The 17480-nt window shown below is 37.0% G+C and overlaps 1 protein-coding gene across 8 annotated transcripts in view; it reads left to right on the top strand.

Annotated features, from left to right (window-relative positions):
- UNC80 (unc-80 homolog, NALCN channel complex subunit) overlaps positions 1 to 17480 on the top strand; it is a 270741-nt gene that overhangs the window by 174141 nt on the left and 79120 nt on the right. For 5 of the 8 annotated variants that reach the window (XM_058300207.1, XM_058300211.2, XM_058300209.1 and 2 more), the window contains 4 exons: positions 2 to 133; positions 6738 to 6881; positions 12124 to 12224; positions 14141 to 14227. In XM_058300207.1, the coding sequence (XP_058156190.1) occupies positions 2 to 133; positions 6738 to 6881; positions 12124 to 12224; positions 14141 to 14227 (464 nt within the window). The remainder of the gene's footprint in view (position 1; positions 134 to 6737; positions 6882 to 12123; positions 12225 to 14140; positions 14228 to 17480) is intronic. The other 3 variants (XM_058300212.1, XM_058300210.2, XM_058300206.2) reach the window with 1 other exon arrangement.

Here is a 17480-nt window from a genome sequence, read left to right as displayed (position 1 = left end):
GTAGAAGAAGTCACCAATCTGGCATCCCGCCGACTGTCTGTGAGTCCATCCTGCACCTCCAGCACATCCCACAGGAACTACTCCTTCCGCCGAGGGTCCGTCTGGTCAGTGCGTTCAGCTGTCAGTGCTGAAGGTGTGTTCTCTTGGAATTGTATTTTTTATTCTTCATGACTTAGGTGTTTTAAAACACTTTGCAGTTAATATCATTAATCTCACTTCATTACACTGTCTTCATTAAATAACTTGTTTCATGAATTGAAGTTCTAAAAATTATTAGTGGTATCTTAAAAATAATTAATCCCTTAATAAATAACTAATAAATAGTGCACTAACAAATAATAATAGATAGATATTCATTAATTGTCTCCTTAAGTTGGCTCTGTTTTTTTAGTGTTTATTTTTTAGGAGGTACTGGTGCTTGAACCCAGTACCTTGGACATGGGAAGCAGGCGCTCAACCACTGAGCTACAGCCACTTTCCAAAGAGAGTTGGGTTTTTTTGTTTGTTTTTAGGAGGTACTGGAGATTGAACCCAGGACCTTGTATATGGGAAGCAGGCGCTCAACCACGTGAGCTAATGTCTGCTCCCCTGGCTCTGCTTTAATTATATCACATGGAATCATGAGAATTCAGCTGAGATTTTTCTTGACAGTTAGTGGTTTTCAACCCCGGCTACATATTACAGTCAACTGGGGGGAAAATAAAAGCAATGCCCAGGCCATACCTTAGACCAAATCAGAATCTTTGAGGGTAAGACTCACACATCAGTTATCTTGAAAACCTCCTCAGGTGATCACTGTGTGAAACTGAGGCCCACTTAGGGGGGTTTTCTGAGAGAATATAACAAAGGAAGACCAAAGCTCATGCTGCTCCTGTAATTAAGTCTGATTCTGTGGGTGGGGGTTGGGAGGGGAATATCATGCTCTTCATTTGCAAGAATCTTAAAAATATGTCTCCTTTTGGTTATGCCAAAAGGGGGTGTTAATGCACAGTACCAGAAATCTGTTGGCTTTTACAGTGGTTGTTTATTTGGGGTAAAAGCTTAGAGTTACAAGGCTGTAAAAAGTCCAACTCAAGGTTGCGTTCTCACCCAAGTTAGTTCTACTGTTGAAGATGCTGTCTGGACTGTCCCCGCCTGGCTTCCAGCCCTCTCTCTCCTGGCAAAGGGCTAGTTTTGCTCTGGACCTTCTATGTCAGTCTCAGCTGTTCTGCTCTCTTCCCAAGGTCAGCTGCAAACTATCAGGCGAATGGCTCATCTCTGCCCAGGGCCCCAGGATCAAAAATGACAGAGCTCTCTCTTCCCATGTCTTCTTGAATGAATTTCCGTTTATATCAGACCCAGCAAGGGGGTCAACCTGAGTTGACTAATGATGTAGTCAAGTCAAAAAGGCCCTAACTCAATCTTAAAAGGCAATCTAATCAAAGAACCCTCAGCTGAATTAATGCAGCCAAAGGTTATCACACCCAGAGGAATAGTTTACAAACATAATCTTTCTCTTTTTGGGTGTCATAAAAATAATCTCAAGCTGCCCCACTTTCTTAATGGTGAAACAACTGGCTGGGACTTGATACATGATTATAAAAATTCCATCACTGATTTCCACAGTCTTCCAAAAGTTATACAGAAATGGAGCACTTAAGCCAGTTATTCTTAATCCTTGGTTGCACAATCCTGAGGAACTTTGTAGAATGACCAATGCTAATTAATTACAACTTTATGAAGTGGGGCCCAGGGTGCATCTATGTTTTTATAGCAGTTTCATAGATATATAACTCACATACCATAAATTCACCCTTTAAAAATACACATTTCAGTGGTATTTGATATATTCAGGGTATTAAACCATCACTATTTAATTTTAGAATATTTTCATCATCCCAAAAAACTCCTATACCATTTAACAGTCACTCCTCATCACCCACTACCTTCAGCCCCTGACAAGCATAGTATGTGGTCTTTTGTGATTAGAATCTTTCTCTTAGCATGTTTTCAGAGTTCATCCATCTCGTAACATGTATCCATTTCTCATTCTTTTTTTGGTATATAATATTCCATTATACTGATATACCACTTTTTTTTACCAAAGTGCCTGTACCATTCATTTTCATTCCCACCAGCAGAGTATAAGAGTTCCAATTGCTCTGTATCCTCATCACCACTTGTTATTGTCAGTATTTTATTTTAACCATCCCAGTATGTATGATGTAGTGACTCAAAGTTTTGATATACATTTCACTAATGACACATGATTTGAAGCATCTTTTCATGTACTTATTGGCCATAGATCTTCTTTGGGGAAAATTGTCAATTTAAATCCTTTCCCCAATTTTGTCAGGTTATTTTACTTTAATTTTTTACTTATAAGAGTTCTTTATAAATTCTGGATACAAGCCACTTATTACATGTGTGATCTGCAAATATTTTCTCTCATTTTGTGTGTTGTCTTTTTCACTTTCTTTGTGATGACCTTTGAAACACAGAAGTTTTTAACTTTAATGAATTCCAAATTATTTTTTCTTTTTTCACCCATGCTTTGGGCATCATATCAAAGAAACACTTGTCTAATCCAAAGTTTCAAAGACTTACTCCTATGTTTTCTTCTAAGAGTTTTATAATTTTAGCACTTACATGTAGGTTTATGATCAAGGTTGAGTTAATTTTTGAAAATGGTGGGCAGTAAATGTCCAACTTCATATCCAATTGTCCTAGCAACAACTGTTAAAAAGACTGTTCTTTTCCCCCATTGAACTATCTCGGCATCCTTTTCAAAAATCAATTGAGAAAAAAATGAAAACAAACAAAAAACATCAATCGACTATAAATTTAACAGTTTATTTCTATACTCTCAATTCTACTCCATTGATCTATATGTCTGTCCTTATGCCATTATCACAGTCTTGATTAATGTAGCTTTATGTTAACTTTGAAATTGAAAATTATGAATCCTACAGCTTTTTGTTTCTTCAAGATGGTTTTAGCTATTCTAGGTTCCTTGAATTTCTATATGAATTTTAGGATCAGCTTGTCAATTTAATCAAAATATGAAACTGGTATTTTTTTTTTAAGGAGGTACCAGGGATTCCAGGCTACACTACTCCCAAAGCTGGGATTTTGATAAGATTGCATTGACTCTATAGATCAATTTGGGAAATAGTGCCATCTTAACAATATTAAGTCCCAAGATCTGTGAATGTTGGATGTCTTTCAACTTATTTAGTGGAAATAGTTTATTTCTACTAAAGTAGTCTTTATGTCAACATTTTGTAGTTCTCAGTGTCCAAATCTTGCACTTCTATTGTTAAATGTATTCTTAAGTATTTTATTCTTTTTGATGCTATTGCAAATGGAATTCTTTTCTTAATTTCATTTTTGGATTATTCATTGCTAGTATCTAGAAATACAATTGAGTTTTCTATATTGCATTTTTATCCTGTAATTTTGCTGTAATCATTTATTACTACTTATAATTTTTTAAAGGATTCCATAGGATTTTCTAATAATAAAATCATGTCATCTATAAATACAGTTTTACTCCTCCTTTCTAGTTTGGATACCTTTTATTTCTTTTTTGCCTAATTGCACTGTCTAATCACCAGTACAATATATACTTTTTAAAAGATTTATTTATTTATTTATTTCTCACCCCTCCCCCTCCCCCCAGTTGTCTGCTCTCTGTGTCCATTCACTGTGTGTTCTTCTGTGTCCGCTTCTATTCTTGTCAGCGGCCTGGGAATTTGTGTCTCTTTTTGTTGCATCATCTTGTTATGTCACCTCTCTGTATGTGCAGTGCCACTCCTGGGCAGGCTGCACTTTCTTTCACACTGGGCGGCTCTCCTTACAGGGTGCACTCCTTGTGCGTGGGGCTCTCCTATGTGGGGGACACCCCTGTGTGGCAGGGCACTCCTTGCGTGCATCAGCACTGCGCGCGGGCCAGTTCCACATAGGTCGAGGAGGTCCTGGGTTTGAACTGCAGACCTCCCATGTGGTAGGCAGATGCTCTATCATTGAGCCCAGTCCACTCCCCTCACCAGTACAATATCGAACAGAAGGGGTGAGTACAGATATTTTTGTCTCTTTTTTTATTTTAAAGAGAATCCATTCAGTCTTTCAACATTAAATATGAATTTAACTGTGTATTTTTCATAGATACCTTTTATCAAATTGAGGAAGTTCACTTCTATGCTTTGTTGAATGTTTTTATCATGAAAGGGTGGTGGAATTTTCATACACTTCTTTGAATCCATTGAGATTCTCATGTGGTATTTTTATTAACATGGTTTATCTTATTGATTTTCACATGCTGAAAAATTTCATTCTTGACATAAGTACCACTTGATAATGGTGTATAATCCTTTTTATCCTTTTTATATGTTGCTGGATTTGGTTTGCTAGTCTTATGTTGAGGATTTTTGCAACTGTATTTGTAAAAGATCTTTGTCACTTTTTTGTGATATCATTATCTAGTTTTGATATCAAGGTAATATTGGTCTGTAGAGTGAGTTAGAAAGTGTTCTCTTTTTTGGAAGACGTTGGGAGGGATAGGTTTGATTTTTCTTTAAATGTTTAGTAGAATTAACTAGTGGAGTCATATAGGCATCAGTTTCTTTTGTGGAAGTTTGTTGATCACTGTATCAATCTCTTTACTTGTTAGGAATTTACTGGTTACAAATTTTCTGTTTCTTCCTAAGTCAACTCCTATGGTTTGTGTCTTTCTAGAAATATGCATTTCCCCATAAAATTTGGAAACCATTCTCTTCAAATATTTTTTTCTGATCCTTTCACTCTCTCTCCTGTCATGCTGGGACTCCCATTGTACATACATATTGATATGTTTTACAGACCCTGCTAGGTCTCTGAGGCTCTGCTCATTTTTCTTCTATCTTCTTTCTGTTACTCAGGCAGGATAATCTCAGATGACATGTATTGTAGTTGCTGATTCTTTCTTCTGCCAGCTGAAATTTTCCATTGAGTTACTAGTGAATTTTCCTTTTCAGTTATTGTGCTTTACAACTACAGACATTATGTTTAGTTCCTTTTTATAATTTGTATCTCTTTATTGATATTCTCTATTTAATGAGAAACCATTTTTATCCTTTCCTTTAATTTTTTAGGCAGAGTTTCATTCTCTAAACATTTTTATAATAGCTGATTAAATTTTTGGTCTATTAAGTCCAACATCTGGGCTTCCTTTGAGGCAGTTTATATCGACTTCTTTTATTCCTGTGTATGGGCCATATTTTCTTGGTTATTTGCCTGACATATTTTTTGTTGATAATTAGACATTTGAAATTTTATGGCAACTCTGGAAATCAGAAGACCGCCTTTCCTCAGTTATTGTTGTTTGTTGTTAATGTGTTGCTATTTGTTTATTTAATGACTTTCCTGGACAAATTCTATAAAGTTTGTGTGCTTTCTTAGATACAATCACTTTAAGTCTCTACTCAATTAGGTTAATGGTCAGCTAATAATTGAAAAGAGATTTCCTTAAGTGCTTTGAAACAATAAGTCTCCCAGTTTTTGCAGAGGGGGCTCTGTTGGTGTGTTTGGGGGGCCCACCTTCAGCACTTTAGTAATTTACAGCTGTTCCTTAGGTCTCACTTCTTGCTTGTGCAGAGTCTAAAGATCAGCCAAAGATGAGAGGTTAGGGCCTTCTCAGGTCTTTCCTTGGCATGTGCATAGCCCTATAGATGCATGTGGCCATCTAGATCTCCAGGAATATATTGGAGCTTTTCAAAGACCTCTATGGACATCTCATGGCCCAGACTTTCCTTTCAAGTTTTTATGTCAGCCTCTTGATTGCCCCAACTAGTATCAACACTCAATAGCTGCAATGTTAAACAATTGATGCTGATTTTGTCAACAAATGCCCTGGAAATAGATCTGTTTATTCCATGTAAGCTCTATTCCAGTCATGTAAGCACAAGTCCTGTCAATTATTTTTTCCAGAGAGCTGCCAGACAGGGAGTGATACTTCTCAGAGGGTGCAGCTCCAAGCCTCTCAGAGGGTGGGGCTCCAAACCCCTTCTGCTCCCTCCAGTGGCTGCTAGGCTGCTGGTTTTCATAGCTACCATGGTTGTGGTTGTGAAGTTGGTTTTAAGGCTACCATGAAACTAGGGAGAGGTGTACATGAAGGTAATATATCACGCACCTCACTGTTGTTAGCAAGATTGCTGTTTTTCTTAGGTAAACTCTCCTTAAATTGTTGCAAGGCTTTTGTTAATTTCAAACGTTCTGAAAAAGCTGATTCAGACCATTTTTGCCAGTGTTTTCATTGCTTTTATGGAGGAGTAGATTTTCAGAGGTCTTTACTCTGCCATTCTGGAAGTACATCTCCATTTTTTCAAACACATATGTATGTTTCTTCTGCTACTCCATATTAGTGCTGACCATCTCTCATGTACTCAAATGGTTGTTACCAGGTTTGTGTCTATGAAAGATGTCTTAGTTTCTGCTTAAACTCTTATCTTCTCTGATTTATTATAATGAACTGGTCCTCCCATTCCAGAATGTCTGTGCCTCTATTTCTCCACAACACAGAAAGAATGACAGAATTCAGGAGCTGGATTGGTTTTCTTGTTTGTTTTGACATAGGGAGGCACTCATCTTTTAAAAATTCTGGCATTTTCTTTTTATTGCTTGGCTTATACTGTTACATAGGCAGGACTTAAACTGAGAAATATCATTACATTAGAGTTTTAAGACTGAGTAAAACACCCTGATTTTCCCTCCCTCTTCAGATGAGGAGCACACCACTGAACACACACCAAACCACCATGTGCCTCAGCCTCCACAAGCCGTGTTCCCAGCATGCATCTGTGCAGCAGTACTTCCCATTGTTCATCTAATGGAGGATGGCGAAGTGCGAGAAGATGGAGTTGCAGGTACAGTTTCAACTAGTAAAAACCATAGGTGACTCTATAGAGATATACTTAAGTTGTTCATCTAATAGAGGACAGTGGGCTGTTCTTGTACACATTTTCTATTGACCACATGTTGAAATACTTTGTCTACATATTATAGTTTTTGATTTGTAGCACTGTTCCAGAATATTTGTATTGAATTTTATACTCCCACCAGCAAGATATGAAATACTCTTTTCCCTACAGCCTTTATAACAATGGGTATTTTCATTTAAAATAATCTTTGCCAATTTTGTAGCTGGAACAAAAGATTTCATTGTTTTAAATAACATTGTTGTTTACATATGTTATTGACTATTGGCTTATCTGTTTATATCCTTAGACCATTTTTCTATTGGGAATTTTCAATTCAATATTGAGTTATAAGAGCTATTTTTAACATTAAAATTATTAACTGTTGCCTATCACAAGTATAACTCATCTTTATCCGTAGGTTATCATTTACTTTTGCAATTATTCCCTTTATATTATACCTCTGGAAAGATAATCAAATAGAAAAGATAATACTAGTGACTTCAAAATAATAGGTTCTACAGTATCTCAGGTTTCTTCATTTCAATGTAGCAGGGTGATAAATTTGACTCACACCAATTCTGGAACACAGTTTCACAATATGTATCAAAAACTTTAAAAGTATTATATTAGTCAGCCAAAGGGGTGCTGATGCAAAATACCAAAAATCTGCTGGCTTTTATAAAGGGTATTTATTTGGGGTAGAAGCTTACAGTTACCAGGCTATAAAGCATAAGTTACTTTACCAAAATCTATTGCCACATGTTAGAGCAAGATGGTTGCTGACATCTGCAAGGATTCAGCTTTCCTTCTTCCTTCTTCCTCTTAAGAGTCTGTGGGCCCAGCTTCTTCTGATCTCATAGATAGGCTGGTATAAGGCTCGTCTCTCTCCACAGGGCTCATTTCTTTCTGAGCTCAGCTGCTCAGTTCTCTTCACAAGGTCAGTTGTAGGCTATCAGGCTCATCTTCCTTCCAGGGAGCCTCTGCTGTATCTAGAGAGCTCTCTCTCTTCCTCTGTGTTCTTCTTCTCTGTGTATTTACTTCCTGGGGCTCCACCATCAAAACTCAAACTCTCTCCTCTGCGAGTGTCATTTTCTCTATGAGTCCCTGCCCACCAAGGGGGCAGGGACTCAACATTCTACTGATGTGGCTGAATCAAAGCCCTAATCATAATTTAATCAAGTAAAAGTGAAACCTATGAATTTAATACAATCTAATATACCCAGAGGAACAGACCAGTTTACAAACACAATGCAACATCTATTTTTAGAATTCATAAACAATACCAAACTGCTCCAAGTATGAAATCTTTTAACACAGATTTTGACTTCTAGATATTTCCTCAAGCAATAGTGAGGGCTATATGAAGGTTTTTGCAGAATCTTGTATATTGTATATTATTTAAAGCGACAATTTGGAAGTAGTTTAAATGCCCAACAACAGACAATTAGTTAATCATGGTATATCCATATTATAGTATTCTGTGCAGCATTAGAAACTACATTCTACACGAATATTAATGTAGAAAGTGTCCAATATATTGCCTAAGTAAAAAACAATATTTTTCATATGAAATACATGTAAATATATATATTTACATTTATATTACATGACATGAAATTCACGTAAACATATATGTGAATAGCTGTTTATATGGTTGGTGAGATTATAAGTCTTACTTTCCATTTGTGTTTTTCTGTATTTTCCACATTTTAAGCCTTAAACTGCCTTATTTCACCAATTAGAATGAAAATATTTTAAAGATGTTTTTGTAATAAATTTTGACTTAAACCCACACTTAATTATCTAAGATACATGAAAGCTAAATTTATATTTTGTATATTTTTTGTTAATATTATTTATTTAACATCACTTAATTTTAACTGGATAATTCATTTTGAAGTAAAAATTTTTATCATTTACTAAAAACATAGGCTGAATGGCAAAAGCATGCTATATTCCTTGTTTTAAAAATTAATAGAATTAGAAAACACTATTCAGACTAAAAATCATGCAATGCTACTACCACTTCCTTTTAGCCTCCTGCTTTCTATGCATGAGATAGTTCCTGGCTATCCAACTTCACAAATATATCTTTTCTTTTTTTTTTCATTTTTAAAGAGGTTTATAGATTTTTAAAAAGTTATATTGAAAGTATAAGGGATTTCCACACACCCCACCCCCTCCCTTTCCCACCTCCTCCCAAATTAATAATATCTTACAATAATGTGGTACATTTGTTACAATTGACATATAAATATTGAAACATTGCTACTAATCATGGTCTATAGTTTACATTGTATTTTACACTTAATTCCAATGCCCTTAAAATGCCCTGTGTTCCACCTATTATTCCCTTCCCCTCCTCTCAGAACCTCTAGTAACTACTATCTTTATAATCTTTATATCAATGTTACAAGTTCTTCCATTACTACAATATTAATAAGTTTGATTTGTCCATTGTTGCATTCCCCCTTATATTTGTTCATTCCTCAACCTTGAGGATTTTGGGGTGATAATGTCCGCTCTGCTTCAGATTAACAAAGGGCTTAGATTTTATGGGGCAGGTGGAAGAAACTGTTTGCAGTTGTAGATACTCTGTTTTTGAGGATGGGGATTGTCTATCGACATCATTTTGTTCATTGTTCTGGGCAAGTCTGATGAACTGGAGAGTAAGTATCGGCCACAACTTGGCCGAGATTCAGGGCTCAACCAGCATATACACAGACCTAAGATTTAAGTCTCTAAGACACATATTTAATGAGTATAGTGCTAATTATAGGCTCAAGTAAAAGGGGTAGAAGAATCACATATAGGGAAATTATAAATGAGTCTAACTCTATTACATTGGGGAAATAGATTGTCATATATTCCAAGGTAAGGCCTACAACAGGGTGCTGATTTCAAGGGGTTGTGTGAATTGCCTATAGTGTCCAGATGGGTCTAGAGCCCTCAGGAGCACCCCTATTTAGGGCTTTGTTTACTATGGCAGATAGTAAGTTCTGCCTGAGTCAAGCATAATTGTAACCTCTAGATTGACCTCCCAACTCATTTTGAAATCTCTTAGGCACAAAAACTCTTTCGTATTTAATGTTTCCCCCTTTTGGTTAAAGTCTTTTTGCAAATACATCACTGGTTGTTGCTTGGTAGTAATACTCAGTGCCAGGGAGGCTCATCCCTGGGAGTCATGTCCCATGCCAGGGTGAAAGTACGAATACACTTAAATCCACTGTTTGGTTTTTTTTTTTGCCATCTCCACAGTTACACTAATCTAAGCCATCATTACTCCTTACCTGAACTCACTGTTTGCACTCTTGCTTTCTTCCAATTCATTTTTCTCACTGCAGCTAGAATGTCTATATAAAATGTAACTCTAATCACATCATTCCTCAGCTTAAAATCCTTGTGCTATTCTTTCCTGAGCTACTCCAGCTACATTAATTTTCTTTTTCCTTGAATTAGCCAAGTTTCTTCCCTTCTTTTTGTTGTCTCTTCCCATATATTTCAACCTCTCCCTACTCACTAACACCACTAGTTGACTTCTTCTTCCCTCAAATTCTAATGCAGTTATCACTTCCTGCAAGGTTGCAAACATCACCTCCCCTTTTATCACAAGTCCTTCCTGTCATAACACATCATGCTCTACTGTGGTCACTTTGTTGACTTTTCTGTCTTGTCCACTGAACTGTGCACTCCTTCAGAGCAAGCACTACTTTTTTCTTACTCCCTTTGCCAAGTACCTAGTAAGCACTCAAATCAGTACCTTGGATGAATGAATAAATAAATCCCAGTGACCACCACTTTGGATTATCCAGGAAGGCAACACTGCTGAATGGCCCGCAGATAGGCATTTGATTGAAGTCACGACACATAAGATTGCAAGATTCCTGCATTGTGCCATCACCATTGAGGATGTCTGGATGCCCCTTGAGCCAGTAAGGCGAATAATATTTTGGGAAACAAAAACTCATCTCATGCCCTCCCACCCTATCTGCATGGACTGGTGGGCTTGGACACTGTACACCAAAAGGCTGAAGCCGGTTTATTGATGGAGTAATAGGAGGAGAGAATGGCAACAGCATTCTCCCCTGCCACCACCCTCATTCTTTCACTGCTGGTTTCAAACTAGGACCATCTTTTGGCACAGGCATCCCACCCCCAGATGACTGCAGTCAAGGTCAGATGAGTGTTAGACAGCTAACATTTACAAAGTATTATATTATTGTCACTATTCTAGGTCCTGGCATAGATTACTCATTTAACCTTCATAACAACCTAGAAATAGATACTTCTAATAAGCCCATTTTCAAACGGCATACCAAGGCACAAAGAAATTAACTAACTTGGCCAAAATGGCATAGAACAGATTTTGAACCCAGGTAATCTGGTTCTTTGGTTCACACTCTTGACCTTGATATTTTAATGACTTCCTTTTGGGAACTTCCCTTGCACTAGGTATTTCTAGGACATTTCTCCCAGGAAAGTTTAAGATGTTGGTTGGGCTTCAGTGATCATCCAAACAAAAATGGTTGTTTCACCTGGTTACAGGGTTCAGTATTCTTAAAATGTTCCCCTTCCATATCCTGGTTGTAAGAGATAAGACCACTGGACCAATCCCCCCAAGAAAGGAGCACTTTATTTTTCCATAGCTTATTTACTCCTGACTTCCTCATTAGAAATAGAAGCCTAATTATTACTGTCACAACTACTTTATTCATGTGATCAGTATGAGATCTTCCCTAATCTGTGTGCATTCTAAACCAACGCATAGTTTTGGAAGCCAAATAATTACTTTAGTAATCCCTCCATAAAATATCCCTTAGCAATCTCTCCACACTGTAAGCAATGAAATATGACAATAATTTCATAAATACCTATCAATGCTACTATTAGGGTGATTTCCAAAACAAAGACAACTGCATATATTCATAGATGTAGTCATTACAAAAGCAATGTTAATTCCCAAAAACCATCCTGTACTTTTTGTTACCTTTTCTTTACAGGTGAAAATGTTCAGAGACAATAGCAAAGATAATAAATACCCAACTTTCAGTAGAAAAGTTCACAGAACAATTTTAAGCCAAAAAATTTAAAAAGGAGAGAATAATTAAAACTTAGTAAATTTTTGAATACGTTATAATTGACTTATGCTCATTTAAGATGAATGCTCATTTTACTTTCTCTTTTAAAGTGAGTGCTGTGGCCCAGCAAGTATTATGGAATTGTCTAATTGAAGATCCATCAACAGTTCTTCGACATTTTCTGGAAAAACTGACCATCAGCAATAGACAAGTAAATTCTTCCTCCTTTATGATGTAGTTATGTAATTAAGTATGTGAATATTGTTAAAAGCAAAAAAGGACTTTAGAGTGCTATGCATGCTATATCTATGTTTTCTGGTACATAGCCAATAAGTGCTTTTTAAGTGATGATGATGAGCGATATTCACTTTGTTCTTTTGTATAAAAGATTTCCATTAACAACAACATCCATATGTTTATGGTACATTGCTAGTGATGACCCTGAGATACTGCAAGATCTTTTTTTTAAGAACAAACCAATCTTACATACAATACATTAAGTTCATCCAAAGTGTACAACCAGTGCTATTTGGTATAATTACATAGTTGTTCATTATATCACTTCAATCATTATTAGAGCATTTTCATTATTTCAATAATAATAAACAAAAGACAAACAAGAAAATTCTTTACCTCACAATCTCTCTGTACTTCCCCTGCTATACATGGCTGCTATTTCTGGCTAATCTTGTACATTTGCTTATTTATTTTTAAGCAGTTTTATTGAGATATACTCACATACCATATGATCTATCCACCATGTATAATCAATGGCTTTTAGTATAATTGCAATGCTGTGCATTCATCACCACTAAAAATTGTAGAACAATTTCTTTACTTCAGAAACAGAAACTCTATACCTCTTAGTAGTCAACTCTCAGTCCCTCTGTCCTTCCTCAACCTTACATAACCACTAATCTAATTTCATCTTTATAAACTGCTTTATATTTATATTTTATATAAATGGAATCATACAATATGTAGTACTTTGTGTCTGGTTTCTTTCACTTACCATAATGGGTTTTTTGTCTGATAAATCTTGTAATTTAATATATATTAGTTCAATTTCAAAGAAAAATGGTCTTATATGTGCAGTTTTACCCATATTCATATTTCACATATGGTTTTACTATGCTATACCATTCCATGTTACATTTTTTAGCTTTCCTTTTGGTAATATACATAATGCTAGACTTTCCCTTTAAACCACTGTCATATCCATATTATAGTACTGCTAGTTTCAAACATTATGTTGTGGTTTCACCTTTTCTATTCATTTCCTGAGATTAACACACATCCTTTTTACCAATTCTGCACAAGTTAACCCTCAGCTTTCCATTCTTTACCCTTATTCTATCTGGTGACCTGTATTCTAGTTTTTAACTATATGATATTACACAATATATTTAGCTCATAATAGCACAGTCATACAGTATTTGTCCTTTTGTATCTGGCTTACTTCACTCATGATCAATCTTTTAAACAAAAATTAAATTCAGTATTATGCTATCTTAGTACTGGATACATTTCTCAAATTCTGATTGCTTGGCAGTATGTGATGCATGTAGAGTGTAAAAAAATATGTTGAAACTTTCCATGAAACAAAAATTAAATTAACCATAATGATTTAAAAGTATTTGTTCATTTCATGTTCACAGGAATACTGAATTTAGTTTCTGAAAGGTAGGATTAATTGCAGATATCTCAAGCTATCTTTTCTTGGCCTACCTTGATCTCTTTGACCTGAAATCCACAAAGAAAAACTCTAAAGTTATTTTTTGCTTAATACTATAAGTTCTCCTCTATCCGTCACACCAGGACAGTGATGACAACTAGAGTTGAATAAATATATAGCTGTGACATATAGATGCAGTTTAAATTTTTATTAAAAAAGACAGTTGTCTGATGACTGCTCAGTGACGTTATATGTAAGCTTATAGGAAAAAGGTGTTATGGATGGTTTAAATACTATTTAACAAGTACCACCTATACTATTTTAAAATGTTGAGTATAATTGAAATCAACCTGTAGGCAAAAGTAAAGAAAATCTCCCCCTACTTTCCTAGGAAGTTAATTTTATTTCCTAAAACATGGCAGTTGAGTGAAATAAAAATTCTTTTCTTTCAGGATGAGTTAATGTACATGCTGCGTAAACTCCTCCTGAATATTGGAGACTTTCCTGCTCAGACATCCCACATCCTATTCAACTACTTGGTGAGTTTCAGTAGCCAGCAGGTTACAAGTGCTCATTTCCCAGTGGGAAAGAGCAACATGACAAAAAGGTCATAGGAAACTTTTTTCAATAAATTTCTGTTCATTATGTGACTGATGGTGATACGTGGCCACCTAAATTCATCACTTTTTACATGGGGAAGCCCCTGGTTGGCACAGTGTCATTTTCTTTTCTGCTTTCTTTTATTTAGCATTATATGACTTTCTTGTGATGGTTCTTAATTTTGGTTTTCTGTTGAGAAAAATTTTATGTCATTTTCAGTCATTTTTTCCTATCTTGCTATTTAAAACACAGACACACAGACATGCAAAGGCAAGTTTTGCCCTTGATGGAAAGTATTTGTGAGTATATTTTTCCATGGCAGTTATCTATGCCTTAAATTGTCCTGACAGGTCCTTCCTGAACCTTCCAGGATTTGCCAGCATTTATTCTCCTCCTTCCATCCCAAATGAATATGCAGTTTGGGGTCCAGGCCTTGATGAATAATTTTTAAAATTGCTACTTAATCCAGCAGACAGATGACCAAATTAATGCCTATGTTGGGAGAACTCCTCCTTTCTCCCTTACTGGTATCAGTCTTTAGCAGGTGAGGAAAATAGAAAAGTTACTGATAGGCATCTGTAGCAGGGTAATAAATTTAACTCACACTGCCACACTGATATACAGAGGATTTCATAATTCCTTTCTCTAGCCTACAACTGATTTATTCTTCCACCTGAGTGTCCACCTGCTGGTTGACAACAGGAAAAGTATAAAGCCATGTTCGATCCAGGTTTAAGTACAGATTGATACACAAATATAAACAGTGCCTTTGGGTAGTGTTCAATCTCTCTTGGATTAGAAAAAAAAGTCCCTAGGAACTCTCTTGCCTTTCCACCACTTTTTCCTCTAAGATCCATGTGGAATTGGAGAGAAAATAGACATTTCAGTCCACTCTCTATCCCAGATGTTTCCTTAGCTCCTCTGTTTGTGAGACAATCCTCTTTGTCTGCTGGGCACTGGATACCCTGTGACTAAAGCCGAAGTCAATGACAGCTATCACCCAAGGCTGTATGCATCCAACAGTGCTTCCTAGGAGACTTGGCCACATCCTGGCTCCCACTGGTGCTGTGGACCCCTCTGAGTTCTGGCTGTGAGTTCCATATGGCTCCTCTTACGAGAGTCCAGCCCCACTATGCCAATTCCATCTTGAAAGCTCTTCAGCCAATCTTTCTACCTCTTCTGGGTCCCATCTGTACCACACACACACACACACACACACACAACAAAGGCAGATTGGGAATTGGAGAAGCCAAATTTCAGGGTCCCCCTTGGTCTAAGTATGTGTCCTGTCAAGTTTATATTGTACACAGATTGGTATCAAAAGGCTCTGAGGTGAGCTCCTGTCACTCAAAAGGGAATAGAGGCAAGAGTAGCCTCAGCATCACCCTCATTTGCCCATTGATCTGCCTGTTTTCTCAGGTCACTGGATAGGGAGAAATGCTTATCAGGACCATTGCTTTCCTCCATGCTTTGACCCTGGGACAAGAAAGAGATGGACATTTCACTTATTGCCCTTCTGCTATACCCTCCCCTTCTATTGACTCCAAATAAGCCTTAATGGTAGACATAAGTCCTACCAATTTGGTAATTGATAAGCTAATGGAGAAAAGGACTGACAGTATTTTGGCCTTGCTATGTAATCTTATTTTGAATGATAGAGACTGAATATAAGTTCTTCTCTGCCTTTGCATTTCAAATTCAAACTCTAATCTTCCCCTAATCTTAGATGGATGTTTCGGGTGGGCTAGAGAAAAAGTCTTGCTCTCAGAATGGCGAAACAGTGAAGAGAAAGTAATTTCTAAATCTCTTAAAAACATCCTGAGGGAAACGAACTTGGCCTAGTGGTTAGGGCGTCCGTCTACCACATGGGAGGTCCGCGGTTCAAACCCCGGGCCTCCTTGACCTGTGTGGAGCTGGCCCATGCTCAGTGCTGATGCGCGCAAGGAGTGCCGTGCCATGCAGGGGTGTCCCCCGCGTAGGGGAACCCCATGCGCAAGGAGTGCGCCCGTAAGGAGAGCCGCCCAGCGCAAAAGAAAGTGCAGCCTGCCCAGGAATGGTGCCGCCCACACTTCCCGTGCCACTGACAACAACAGAAGCGGACAAAGAAACAAGATGCAGCAAATAGACACAGAGAACAGACAACCGGGGGAGAGGGGGAATTAAAGAAATAAATAAAATCTTAAAACAAAAACAAAACAAAAAAAACATCCTGAGAGCATCTCAGGCAGTTGGGCGCCTGCCTCCCACATGGGAGATCCCAGGTTTGGTTCCCAGTGCCTCCTAAAGAAGACAAACAAGGAGCAGATATCAAGCAAAAGCAATGAGCAAGCAGACAAGGGAGCCATCTCAGGGGAAAAAAAAGAAACATCTCTTCATTCTAATGACTATTATAGATATATATGATGGGATGTCAGGAACACATCCCAAGTCTTTAGGGGACATTTAAAATCACTGTTTGACTTAACCCAGTGATCTTCAAACTGGGGTATGAGCACCTCTAGCGGTGTTTAAAGACTCCAAAGGGGTTTGGCGCCCAGATGTTTTAAGGGAATAAATCTCCAGATCTTCAACTTACATGCATGCTCTAAATCTTCTTCAGGCATGCCTGCCATCTCAGTCACACTTCTGCTGCTATACAGGAGAAAGCCCCCTCCCCACACACCCATCCAGCCCATCCAGATAACATTGGGTTGCATTGATAGGCACAAAAAACAAATAAGTAATCTGAAGTATGGTTTTAGTTTTAAGGACGCTTCCTTTAAGACTGATAAAGGCACTTTTAACCCATCAGACTTCCCTCCTTTTCCTGTCTTTTATAGATTTCTGTTAGGGATGAGGCTTGGCCTTCATTAAGGTGTTCAGCATTCAGAATTACTGAAGCCAATTAGGTAATGACACTGGTTCCCAATGTACCTAGGAAGTTTTTCAGGGCTACTATATTTTTCAAGAAACATTGGATATAACCCACAGAAAAAGTGTTTACATTACTTGGTTCTGATTTTACTGTGCATTTTTTAATAAGGTAGCTAAAATTTATTTCATCAAATTTGATGAAATATATGTTCCAATTATACTCAGTCCTCATTTTAATTCAATTTATATAATGGGTAATATATTATACCTCCTATTCAAAAAATAAATAGGGATGAGACATTTTAAATGTCAACTTAAAAATGTGCAAAGGGGCACACA

The sequence above is a fragment of the Dasypus novemcinctus genome, chromosome 7 (assembly GCF_030445035.2).
Source record: "Dasypus novemcinctus isolate mDasNov1 chromosome 7, mDasNov1.1.hap2, whole genome shotgun sequence".
Lineage (NCBI taxonomy): Eukaryota > Metazoa > Chordata > Mammalia > Cingulata > Dasypodidae > Dasypus > Dasypus novemcinctus.
The sequence above is the reverse complement of the archived record's forward strand: the minus strand, read 5'-3'. Positions and strand labels throughout refer to the sequence as shown.